This window comes from Penicillium crustosum (assembly GCF_028827405.1).
Source record: "Penicillium crustosum strain IBT 35664 chromosome Unknown utg000003l_segment0_segment0, whole genome shotgun sequence".
Taxonomy (NCBI): Eukaryota; Fungi; Ascomycota; class Eurotiomycetes; order Eurotiales; family Aspergillaceae; genus Penicillium; species Penicillium crustosum.
Genome location: NW_026623124.1, coordinates 2,769,395 through 2,780,083, shown reverse-complemented (window position 1 = coordinate 2,780,083; position 10,689 = coordinate 2,769,395). Strand labels below are relative to the sequence as shown.

Genomic DNA, 10,689 nt, shown 5'->3' with positions numbered 1-10,689 from the left:
CATCTACAAGAAATTAAAAGCGAAGGGAAAGATCTTTGATTAAAAAATTAAAAAAAGAAGACAAACGGCGGCTGACACCCCCGACAAGTCAGGGGGCAGACAAACAGTCTTCACGGACGCAACTAGTACCGTTGCCGGTACTTGTTGGTGCCGGGCGCAGCCACAAGGGTGGGACCACGGGGAGGGGGGGCCACCACAGGGAGGGAGAGAGGCATAGTCATGGGGACAGGGGGGAGGCAGGCACGGCCCCAAGCTCCGCACAGACATCCATCTCCGGAGAGATGTCACGGATCATGGTGTCTATGTAGACACCGGAGACAGACACAAATTCAACGCCCTCCATGGGCAGCACATCCTCCTCAACGGGCGAAGGAGGATACTTGACGTCCTCCATTCGCAGAAGGATGTCGTTATCATTGGCCGCTGTTAGTCGGCCGGTGGGGAAGTAGGAGCTGTAGGGCTCGAGGTGAGCCCACAGGCGGTGGACGAGGGACTTCCACTCGTCACCGACCCCGAGATTTTGGTGGAGGGCCACAGATGCGGCCAGGGGGCGGGAGTGGAGGAGGTCGAGGAGGTCGGGGGTGTTGGTGGGCACCTGGGCTAAATGCAGATTAGTATTCGTCTTTCCTTCGGTGCTTGGAGATGGGTACTTACCAGGGTGTGATACCCTATAGTCGTGCGTGATGGGGGTATGAATGCACATTATTGATCACTTTGTTTAGTGAATGAACTGAATTGTTTGAATTGGTTATTTTGAGCGGATCGTGGATTAGTTGGATGGCTTGGCTGAAGAGGGTAGTGCGTTGTATTGTAGTATAGTGTGGTTTGTTGTACAATTGGCCCATTGGTATGGGCATTAGAAAGACTGAAGCGAAGTGTCGTTGAAGTGAGGCCGAAATGCAGGCAAGGTAAGGCCCAAGTGAGAGTGATGTCAATTTAAATTGATGGATACGAAGATCAGAATACAGCCATCGGTAATCGGTAAGGGAGGGATGCCCCGAGTGCTGGTGGTGAAACTATGGCCTCGATGCCATTCTTAACCAAGAGGCACTTGCAAGGTTACCATGACCTCGTAGAACACAATAATTTCAGTCTTCGTTACCACCACACCGCTGAAGAAATATCAGTTCCAAGCAACACGAATTCTTATTCAGAAGAGCAGTATCTCTTTGAATATTCATCATCGAGTGCTATCCTAGAAAACATATACTACCAATAAACACCGGAGATTCGGGTTCGACTTGTAGCGTAGGATAACGTGAGAATCCAAGGCTACTTATAGACAAGTATGGCCTTTCCCAGAAATGAAATAGGCTAACCCAACATATGATAATAGGGACCCTTCCACTTGTTTTCAAGGGCACATTGAGATCGTAGATATTGGAAGCATGTTATCCACAACCAATATCCCGACCGCTAATCGACACTTTCGGGCAGTCTATTAATATTTAAAAAGACGGTCAAAGCCAAAGAAAGGATTGAGGGAAGGAGACTGCACATAGGCGAAGACAAATGAATATTATATATGAAGTAACAGTGTCGTGGTCCCAGGCTGTAGTCCAGGTAGTCCAGATAGTCCCGAGGTCCACGCCTATAGGCGGGCCCCAGGATTAGTCATATAGCGAATTTCGGAGGTCCGGAGTGGCGGGGAAACCCCAGATGTTCACGGCCCGAGGTCAAGCGGAGCCCTTGTTTTGTTTCTCAGCTTCCTTTATTTTATTCTATTTTCCTTTTGTTTCAATTCAACAATTATCTGTTGATTTTATTCTTTTACTTATCCCGTCAGCCATGTTTCGTTTGGTACGGCGTTTGCCTCGACGTGCTCCCGGTGTGTCCACTGTTTCTTCGCGCTCGTTGCGGCCTTTCACAAGCGGTTATACTCGGATGACGCCTCTTCAGCACCCCGTATCCACCACTCTCCCCTCAGACGCATACCAGCTGCTGTCCACACAAGAGAAAGCTGGTGAAGCTGAAGATGCGCTTTACGACCAACAGCTTCGCGATGTTGAATCATGGTGGAATTCGCCTCGCTACGAAGGCATCAAGCGCCCTTACACGGCGGCAGATGTCGTGAGCAAGCGCGGCTCCTTTGCAACAAACGTACCCCAGTTCTTTGATGGCGCGGAAGCTTTTTAATCTTCTCAATGAGCGAGCGGCTGCTGGTCAGCCCGTTCATACCAGTGAGTCCTTAGCCGACTGAGCTCCAATTGTGACATATCTGACCTCGGTTCCACACGCAAGTGGGGGCTATCGACCCTGTCCAGATGACGCAGCAAGCCCCCAATCAAGAGATTCTGTATGTCTCGGGCTGGGCTTGCTCTTCACTTTTGACAAGTACCAACGAAGTATCTCCGGATTTCGGCGATTATCCCTACAATACCGTCCCGAACCAGGTCCAGCGTCTGTTCAAGGCCCAGTCTATGCATGACCGGAAACAGTGGGACACAAGGCGAAAGATGACACCAGAGCAGCGAAAGGCTACACCATACATTGATTATATGAGACCAATCGTTGCGGATGGTGATACCGGGTATGTTAATAAGTAAGATTGAATGCAAGGGCTATTACTAATTCTCTCGGTATAGTCATGGTGGTTTATCGGCTGTTCTAAAACTTGCCAAACTGTTTGCGGAGAATGGTGCCGCGGCCGTTCATTTTGAAGATCAATTGCACGGTGGAAAGAAGTGCGGCCATCTTGCAGGCAAAGTGCTCGTCCCAATGGGTGAACACATCAACCGACTAGTAGCAGCTCGATTCCAGTGGGATATGATGGGATGTGAGAACCTGGTTATTGCCCGAACAGACTCTGAGAGTGGCCGACTCATCAGCAGCGCCATCGATGTGCGTGATCACGAATTCATCCTTGGTATCACGGAAGATGTGGAACCTTTGGCCGAGACCCTCCAAGCTATGGAACGGGAGGGTGCCTCACCTAAAGAAATCGACGCATTCGAGCTTGACTGGGTCAAGAGGCACAAGCTTGTTACATTCGACCAAGGTATGTTTATTGATTCTGTGTGAAACGATCCCATTTACTAACAACATGTAGCCGTCGATGCTCATCTTGAGTCAGAGGGCGCTCCCCAGTCTTCTCGGGATGCGTACAAGGCCTTTGTTAAGAAGAATCCTGATCTTTCCTTCTCTCGTCGCCGTGCCCTGGCAAATGATTACACCAAAACACCTGTTGTGTGGTCGTGCGATAGCCCGCGTACCCGCGAGGGATTCTACCACTACTCCGCAGGGTTCCCTGCTGCGACCAAGCGCGCGAAGGAGTTCGCTCCTTACGCAGATCTTCTCTGGGTTGAAACTGGTGACCCAGATGTCAAGAAAGCTGGAACGTTGGCCGGTGAAGTGCGGGCGGCGTATCCAGGCAAGAAGCTTGTCTACAATCTTAGCCCTTCATTCAACTGGATGGGTCAAGGATTTGATGAGGCGTCGCTCAAGTCCTTTATCTGGGATATTGCTAAGCAAGGGTAAGCTCAACATTGCATCTTTCTCGCTTCGGTCCACTAACCTCTTTCAGATTTGTCCTGCAACTTATTTCCCTGGCTGGTCTTCACACTAATGCAACTATCACGACCGAACTTTCCCGTGCATTCAAGGATGAGGGTATGCTGGCTTACGTCCGTCTCGTCCAGTCCCGTGAGAAGGAGCTCGGTGTGGATGTTCTCACCCACCAGAAGTGGAGTGGCGCTCCCTACATGGATGGAATCATGGGTGCTATCCAAAGTGGAAGTAGCAGCAGCAAGAGCATGGGTGAGGGTAACACAGAAAAAGGTATGTCATGATACACCGATTTCAGACATTACCAAATTGCTAACAAACCTTAGGATTCTAATTCCGTCAAGCTATGAATTAGCAATTGTATGTTTGTAATTGATGATTATTTGATATTGAGATCCATCCAATAACAGACCTCGGGAGCCCACATGGCGTGCAAATGCCCCGACTTCCTTTTTTTTTATCTTGCAACCTATCTGTAATGTGTACTTACTAGGCCTCTAATCTAGGGCTTCGATTAAGGTAGGCCAAATACCATTCGGGTTCATAATCTTATACCATAGGGGGTATTTATGGGTATATATATTCACAACTACAAGTACTATTGAATAATCTCCGGGGTCTTGGGCTTAGAGAAGCTATTTCTCTCCAGATCTCATTCCAAGAGCAGTGATATTCGGTTAAAAGCATTGACTAATGTCCGACCTTCGAGTCAGCTTAACCAGTTCATCCCTAGACACTTTCCTTGAGGTAAAAATACTACCCCGTCAATCACTCCACGCAAACTGTGAGAACCGCAGTCTACTTGCATACGCCCTGATTCTCGTGAGCAAGTTGCTGCATGACGAATTAGTGTTTGAAGTCACGATATTTTGGTAGAAGATAAGGAGACCTACCAAGCAGAAGCCACTAGCACAGTTTCCTGAGCTGCCATCGGCTTTGCAAGGGAACCCGACGCCAATCTGAATGGTTAGCCTCAATGGTGTTAATGTTCATTTGTTCAACCTTACCAAAGCAGGGGCCTTGTCTGCAGCCAAGGCAGAGCCGATAATGGCCATAAAAGCGACGAAGGTGAATCGCATTTTGAAATTGGAGGGACTGTGTCTCGGTTTTGGAAATGCCAACTGTGAAATGGTATTAGAGGGATGAATATAATTCAAGGTCAGCCGGGTGATGGTATTTATATTTCTTTAGGTACCGTCATATTTTTCGGCATATCGAATCTCGAACCTTGATCGTGTTGCAGGGTGGACATTCGGAGAAAAGGCTTGGTCGGATACATTTTTGAAGGATAATCTTCCTATCTGCATGTAATGAGAACCACTGGATTAAGGAACATCCTCTACAAGTGGCTCGCTTTCCTGTTACATTTTAAACGTTGCCTTCTAGATTATGTGCTGCTTGTTGAAAATTGGTCCATGCTGGACTACTCCAGACGCGCCACGGCAGAGTTCAGAATTCTTGACATCTGCGTACCATTTTTTCTTTCTTATCGAGCCACTGAAATTATGATTTTCTTACCAGAACCTTTTCGAGCAGCATTTCTAGCCGTGGTGTTTATGCAGAAATATTTAGATGGCTCGGAAAATTTCATCGAGTAGCCTTTTGGGGTACTTAGGCCTAAAAATGAGTTGAACTTGCTTATTCTTCATTAAAGCCCGTAGATTGTGACACAAATCAACGAGAGGCCAAGGATTGCTGCAAGGGGGATAATACATCCAATGGCCGTGCAAGGTACGGAGTAGGATACTCGGGCTTCTCGGTACAAATGCGAATATTGCAAGATTGTCAAAGACCGAACAAACAAGGATAAACATGCAGTCTGTTGCCTTATCGCATGTTACATTTCCTGATTCCACTACATATTTCTTAACGGTTATTGTTCGAGTTTGTGTTCTGCTCTTAGGCGCATCAAGAAGTGAGCAGGAAATTTATAGGGCATATATGATTTAGACAGTACAAGTTTCAGTGGACCCAACTGAGGTTTGGGCTTGGGCTCTGACAGTTTAGATAACGGGCTTTCCCCTCAGATCAAACAGCGACTCACTGGGAGACTGATGATGCATCTTGTACCTTACTTATAGACTTCTTGGTTTTTGTTTTGATTATAGTTTGAGACTTAGCTTTATTGGAGTACGGCTCAAGCCAATCGACCCAAGGCATATATAGAGGGAACATTACCGTCAAGGTAGTCACTAGTTACGGCCACCCTCTCAAGGTGATCAGATGAATTAAGCCCAGACCGGAAGACTAGAGCAGGGTTTGAAGCATCGGAATAGAAAGAAAGCATTGATTATTCTATAAAGATTGGTTAAAAGAAAGTAAAAATAGTCCAAAATCTAATTGTACATTGCATAGTTTGCGCCCCCTTCAAAGGTATCATGATAAAAACAGGTCGAATGTCGAATGCATAGGTCAACAAAATGAAAAATAAATGACAGTCATCAATCTGGCAAGAGCCTTGAGTAGAGAGGCAGTCACCCCGGAGGCCATCAGACTCCGACGAACAAGGCGGAGGCAAACAGAGTTGAAAGAAGCACCACAGCCTTCAAGCTGGTATGGGCCTTGGGTAAAGATGAACCCGCCCCAGAGGTACTTGTGCTAGTCGCCGCGCTCTCCGTTGAAGTACCTGATGATGTCTTATCAGAAGATGATTTTGTAGAGGTTTCCGTTGAAGTCGGGTACGAGGTCCCCGTTGCAGTGGCATTGGTATTTCCGTAGCACCAGACGTCCTTCCAGGCGACGCCCGCTTTGTAGAGGCAGTCGGTAAGTTCGTGGACTGATTGATCGACAGCCGGGGCATAGAGAGCACAGTCGTTGTCATAGGCAGTCACCGCTGCGGGCTTTGCGCATTGGGAAATGAATCCTTTGTACTTGTCGTTGTTGGGAACTCCACATGATGCATCTTTGATGGGAATTTCGTACTGGGCTGAGGTCCCACAGCCTGTGCTAGTTGCCAAAGCTCCAGTGGTTGTTGTAGTTGACATGATTTTGAGCTTTTGAGGCAAGGAAAAATTAAAGAAAAAGATTTGGAGAGATAATTTTGATTTTTGTTTTTGATTCAATCGAATGGTTTGTTATTGGGTCCCTGGTTCATATGACCCTTTATATCCATTTGGCCCTGTTTTATGAGCTATTCGTTCATTGAACCACCAACCCCAGAATAAACCCGGCTATTTTTAGTCGGCCTTGTCGGTCTTGTCGGTCTTGTTATTGTGCCAAGCTTATATGAAACTGCCAAGGCATGTTCCACGCGAATAGGCAAATAAAGAAGGTACGTTCCGTGCTGTTGCCACAGAGATACTTAAAACAATATGCCGAGTACCGAGTATAAGCCTCCTGATTCTCTGATCTCAGTTCATAGTGGGTCGGGCTGAGTTGGGCGGAGGTCTTGGTATTCGGAGGGCCCAGCGGTAGTGAGTTTTCAGCCCGCCGATCGCATGCTGGCATTAATTTGATGGATATTCAGCATACCCCTTTTTTTTGTAGAGATATGGGAGTTGGGAAAAGAAAATTGGATTTTTAAATCGCAGATCATGTTGTCGACAACTTTTGATTTTTCGGAGTTTCTTTGCCATTTCCACTGGCTTGGTGCATTTTTGCCCTATGGTATTTGGGTGTTCGGCATTTCAGATTCCAAGTAAAAGGTACAGACATAAGATCTGGACTCCCATGTTTTGGACGGCACTTAGTTGGATCATTTGTTCCGGTCCCCACACAATATGCGCCTCCTATATGGCCCCGTATTTGGCTTTGGGTGCAGTGATCAAGTAAATGAAATTGTTTAACGGCTTTAGAACACGAAGAGAAAGCATGCCCGACAATGAAATCCGACAAAGATATAGTGAAGATACGATACGTAAAGAGTTCGATAAAGCTAAAGAGCACTAGATATGGATATGGAAGAATACCAGACAAAAACGGCTGCACAAAGAGATATCCGAAATGATGAGAGATCAAGCAAAGGAAGAGATGTAAAAACATCCTTAATCAACTATCAACTATATGCTTTAAGGGATGGGGTTGGGCCCATAATATAGACAGGAAATTCAAGTTCTCGGATGACTGTCTGAAGCTGAACGAAAAATATTGTATTAGCCATGATCAAGATAATCAAGAAGGGTCAAAAGCTTCTCTGTATTTACCTTGGATTCTCCAACAAGAAATGCGAGCCTTAAGTTGAGCATGTACGTTCTCTTGATGTTGCACACTTCGAAACTCGAAGTGACCTCCGGGGGCAGTCGGTTGTTGGCCCATATGACATCCCTTAAACTGACCGTTGTGTCCGTAGGTGCATCTACAAGGCCTATCGGATAGTTTATATTGGCCATGCTTTGCACGATCCACGTGCTAGTAGATGACTCTGTTGTCCCTTGCACTTTCACTTGTGTCGTTTCGGCTAGCATGGTCTGAAATGCACTCAGGAATACTTTGCAATGCGAATCTCCAAGCTTTGTAACTTTTATACCCAAAGGGATCGGGTTACCTAGAAAAAGGCAAGGTCCGTTTCGAAGCTCAGTGTCGACTCTGAAGGATAAAGGCGAATCGCTGGTGAGGATGTGTGGGTTGATGCTGATGAAGCATTGCTGCTTAAACGGTTGTTGGCTCGGTAGTGGGTCTGCGAATGAATGGAATGGAATATTTCGGGTCTTGATAATGATCAGCAATGAGTTAAATGCAATTCCTGTTGCCCAGTAATCGCTGGAGAAAGCGGGCAGTTGCTTACCTGTTTCACTGTGCTTTTGCCGGTAACAACCACACTCAGGGAATATTGAATCTCGGCCAGTGACTCCGAGTGCCCTGTTGAGGGTGGAGTCTTCCTCAATAGGTGGGATTTCCTTTGGGGCCAACACGGAATATTCGCACATGTAATTTGTGGTTTGTTTGACCAGTGACCGGTTTTGTAGCATTCGGTCGCTTGGGGAATCTAAACAAATCCAAAATATTTAGTAAGGTACAACTTGGCATAAGTTTAATTTCGATTGGCACTGACCGTGATAGAAAATCGGAGAGTATGATTTCCGCTTCCGATAGTTACACGGGAGCTTTTTGAATCATGCATCAAATGGTCTGAAGGAAACAAGCGATGGGACTTTTTGAACAGCTGAAGGTTGCTAGTGTTAATTGCAATAATCAAAATGCAATGGTCAACTGGCACAGTCATTTTTGCACGTACATTATGGGTTTCTGTGCGTCTGCTTTGAGTCAGTCGGGACGTTGCTGTTCCCGACAAGTTTAGGACAATTGTTGACAAGTCGGCCGGCGACTCGGTGTGCAATATTACCTCGCCCGATACAGTATCTTGGTGAGTGTAGGTTGAATCTGTCTCGTCGAGTCTCAACTCCACTGTCATCGGTGACTGGGAGAGTCCAAGTGAGCTCATTGTGAATAGCATGGGGAAAGTCCGTTAAGGGGAGTGTTATGTTAGAAAAGGTATAAGCAGTTCTCGTACTTATTCTTAAAAGGGTTCAACCTTGCCTTTAAAAAAGTCTCAAGGTACATAATAAAACTTCTGCATGTCTCACTTCAAAGTGACCCCAGATCTCGGCGTAATCAGAATTTTGTGCCTCGTGGGATTTTACGGAATTTAAGTTATTTTTAGTCGGTTAGCAAGGCGATTTCAATATGCTAAAATTTTTATTAAAAAGATGAACCATGCCCAAGTCGCGCCACAAAAGCCTCCGCACGGCCCGCACCCCATCAAATATGTATCTATCTCATACAATTTAGTGAACTTGGTATATCATCCATTTGCTGCAATTACAGCTTCCACTCTACGCCCCATGCTAGAAATCAACCCATCAAAGTAATCCTAGCCTAGTATCGCCTATACCGCATGAATTAGACTGCGACATCGCCCGTCCATGGGCACTAGAAAGTGTCCACGGCCCGTGGGCCTTTTGAAATTCGACGCCCATCGCCCATCCTTATGCAAAAATAATGCAAAAATTACCCTATTCGGCGATTTTATGTACATAACTAGTTCTTGGCAGTACCCACCGTGCCAAGAGTGCCCGCATGTGTCTTGGCGACGCTAAAAATGTCTCCACAAAAACGGGCGTTGTCGCAGTCTAGCATGAATTAGCTCTTCGAAATGATAAATTAGATCCTCTTTAGCATCTTCAAATTTGTCAAGATACGGATCTAGGCGATCAATCATTTCTTTAAGCTTAGCCTATATATACTCAGTAAGGCTTAAATCAGGTAAATGTGGCTGCTAAACCATAGCCTCAATTCCGTTCTCCTATAACTAATCCCGAATAAGATAAGCTCTCTAAACTAGAGTATTGCTATATATAAAGATACGCGTCGAATCTATATAAATTAAAGGTACATTCTCCTTTAAAACCTTGGAATATAAGAAGCGCGAGTAGCCGTTATACATAGATGCCGAGTCCCGATTTATTTGTAGTTATCCCGATTTATTTAAAATAAATCGGGATAACTACTACCGAATATAAAGAATAAAGGGATCGTTTCGAATCAATAAGATGATTGTAGCACGGTTGTTTTCAGATAGGATTAAGGGGCGGCTAACGCGAATTCGACTCTTACCTTCGGTACGGAGAGCTTCTTGATCGAGGGTATACTAAATTGTAGATTTTGACAAACTAAAGTATTGACCAACCTTTGCAATTGAAAAACATAGCTTACTTAGCGTCCTACCGCCCCTATATGTACCAATGGGTCCGTCCCAGAATACAGAAATTCCACAAAAAACATAGTATATTTATGATTGAGATTTTCGCAGCCCTGGGAACAATTAGGAAATATATAGTAGCACCTATATATTATAAAGGAAGTATCTTTTTTATTTAGTAGCAACGTTAAGAAGAAATATTAAGCACTCTGCAAGTATCAGAACATTTACGTTTCCCATACATCTTTTATGTACGGGTTTTTTCAAATATATATAGTCTCTATTCCTCCACATTACAAATCTAAAATTAATCTTAATAGTAAATCAATTAAACCAGACTTCTATTATTTACTAGTACTCCTATTTACCATGTAGCTAGTGGGGGCGTTGAGAAAAGAAGGTGTTGAGTGTTTGTACCTTTTGTATGAACATGCTATATAAAAGATACCTAATTTTTACAATCTCTGTTTTCTGGGAAATTTCTGTTTAGTGGGACAGACCCAACCTGAGTGAGGCTGAGCTGGCAAGACGGCTATTGGCTGGTTGAA

General features: G+C 45.3%; 5 protein-coding genes across 5 annotated transcripts; 1 reads left to right on the top strand and 4 right to left on the bottom strand.

The window, feature by feature from the left end:
* Positions 1–217: 217 nt before the first annotated feature.
* Positions 218–703, bottom strand: N7487_008121 (uncharacterized protein; the record flags this gene model as incomplete). The annotated part of the gene is made up of 2 exons (XM_056875851.1): positions 218–600; positions 655–703. 2 exons carry the CDS (start codon positions 701–703, stop codon positions 218–220), a joined length of 432 nt encoding a protein of 143 aa, XP_056728039.1.
* Positions 704–1,788: 1,085 nt separating this feature from the next.
* N7487_008120 (methylisocitrate lyase ICL2) lies at positions 1,789–3,838 on the top strand (the record flags this gene model as incomplete). Its single annotated transcript, XM_056875850.1, has 7 exons — positions 1,789–2,100; positions 2,150–2,180; positions 2,242–2,530; positions 2,586–2,998; positions 3,050–3,473; positions 3,524–3,777; positions 3,831–3,838. The coding sequence occupies 7 exons, from the start codon at positions 1,789–1,791 to the stop codon at positions 3,836–3,838; spliced, it is 1,731 nt and encodes a 576-aa protein (XP_056728038.1).
* Positions 3,839–4,274: 436 nt separating this feature from the next.
* Positions 4,275–4,639, bottom strand: N7487_008119 (uncharacterized protein). Its single transcript, XM_056875849.1, has 3 exons — positions 4,512–4,639; positions 4,398–4,463; positions 4,275–4,338 (listed from the first exon to the last, which is right to left on the bottom strand). Exons 1-3 carry the CDS (start codon positions 4,581–4,583, stop codon positions 4,303–4,305), a joined length of 174 nt encoding a protein of 57 aa, XP_056728037.1. The 5' UTR covers positions 4,584–4,639; the 3' UTR covers positions 4,275–4,302.
* A 1,354-nt stretch (positions 4,640–5,993) lies between these two features.
* N7487_008118 (uncharacterized protein) lies at positions 5,994–6,488 on the bottom strand (the record flags this gene model as incomplete). The annotated part of the gene is made up of 1 exon (XM_056875848.1): positions 5,994–6,488. The coding sequence occupies one exon, from the start codon at positions 6,486–6,488 to the stop codon at positions 5,994–5,996; it is 495 nt and encodes a 164-aa protein (XP_056728036.1).
* Positions 6,489–7,987: 1,499 nt separating this feature from the next.
* N7487_008117 (uncharacterized protein) lies at positions 7,988–8,884 on the bottom strand (the record flags this gene model as incomplete). The annotated part of the gene is made up of 3 exons (XM_056875847.1): positions 7,988–8,119; positions 8,228–8,428; positions 8,678–8,884. The coding sequence occupies 3 exons, from the start codon at positions 8,882–8,884 to the stop codon at positions 7,988–7,990; spliced, it is 540 nt and encodes a 179-aa protein (XP_056728035.1).
* Positions 8,885–10,689: the final 1,805 nt, after the last annotated feature.

Excerpts from the sequence above, each read along its gene's own strand:
- N7487_008119 (XM_056875849.1), bottom strand. The coding sequence starts at position 4,583 with ATGCGATTCACCTTCGTCGCTTTTATGGCCATTATCGGCTCTGCCTTG. Across the intron at positions 4,464-4,511 it reads CAGACAAGGCCCCTGCTTTG|ATTGGCGTCGGGTTCCCTTG; the intron begins GTAAGGTTGAAC and ends CTAACCATTCAG. Across the intron at positions 4,339-4,397 it reads GTGCTAGTGGCTTCTGCTTG|CAACTTGCTCACGAGAATCA; the intron begins GTAGGTCTCCTT and ends TTCGTCATGCAG.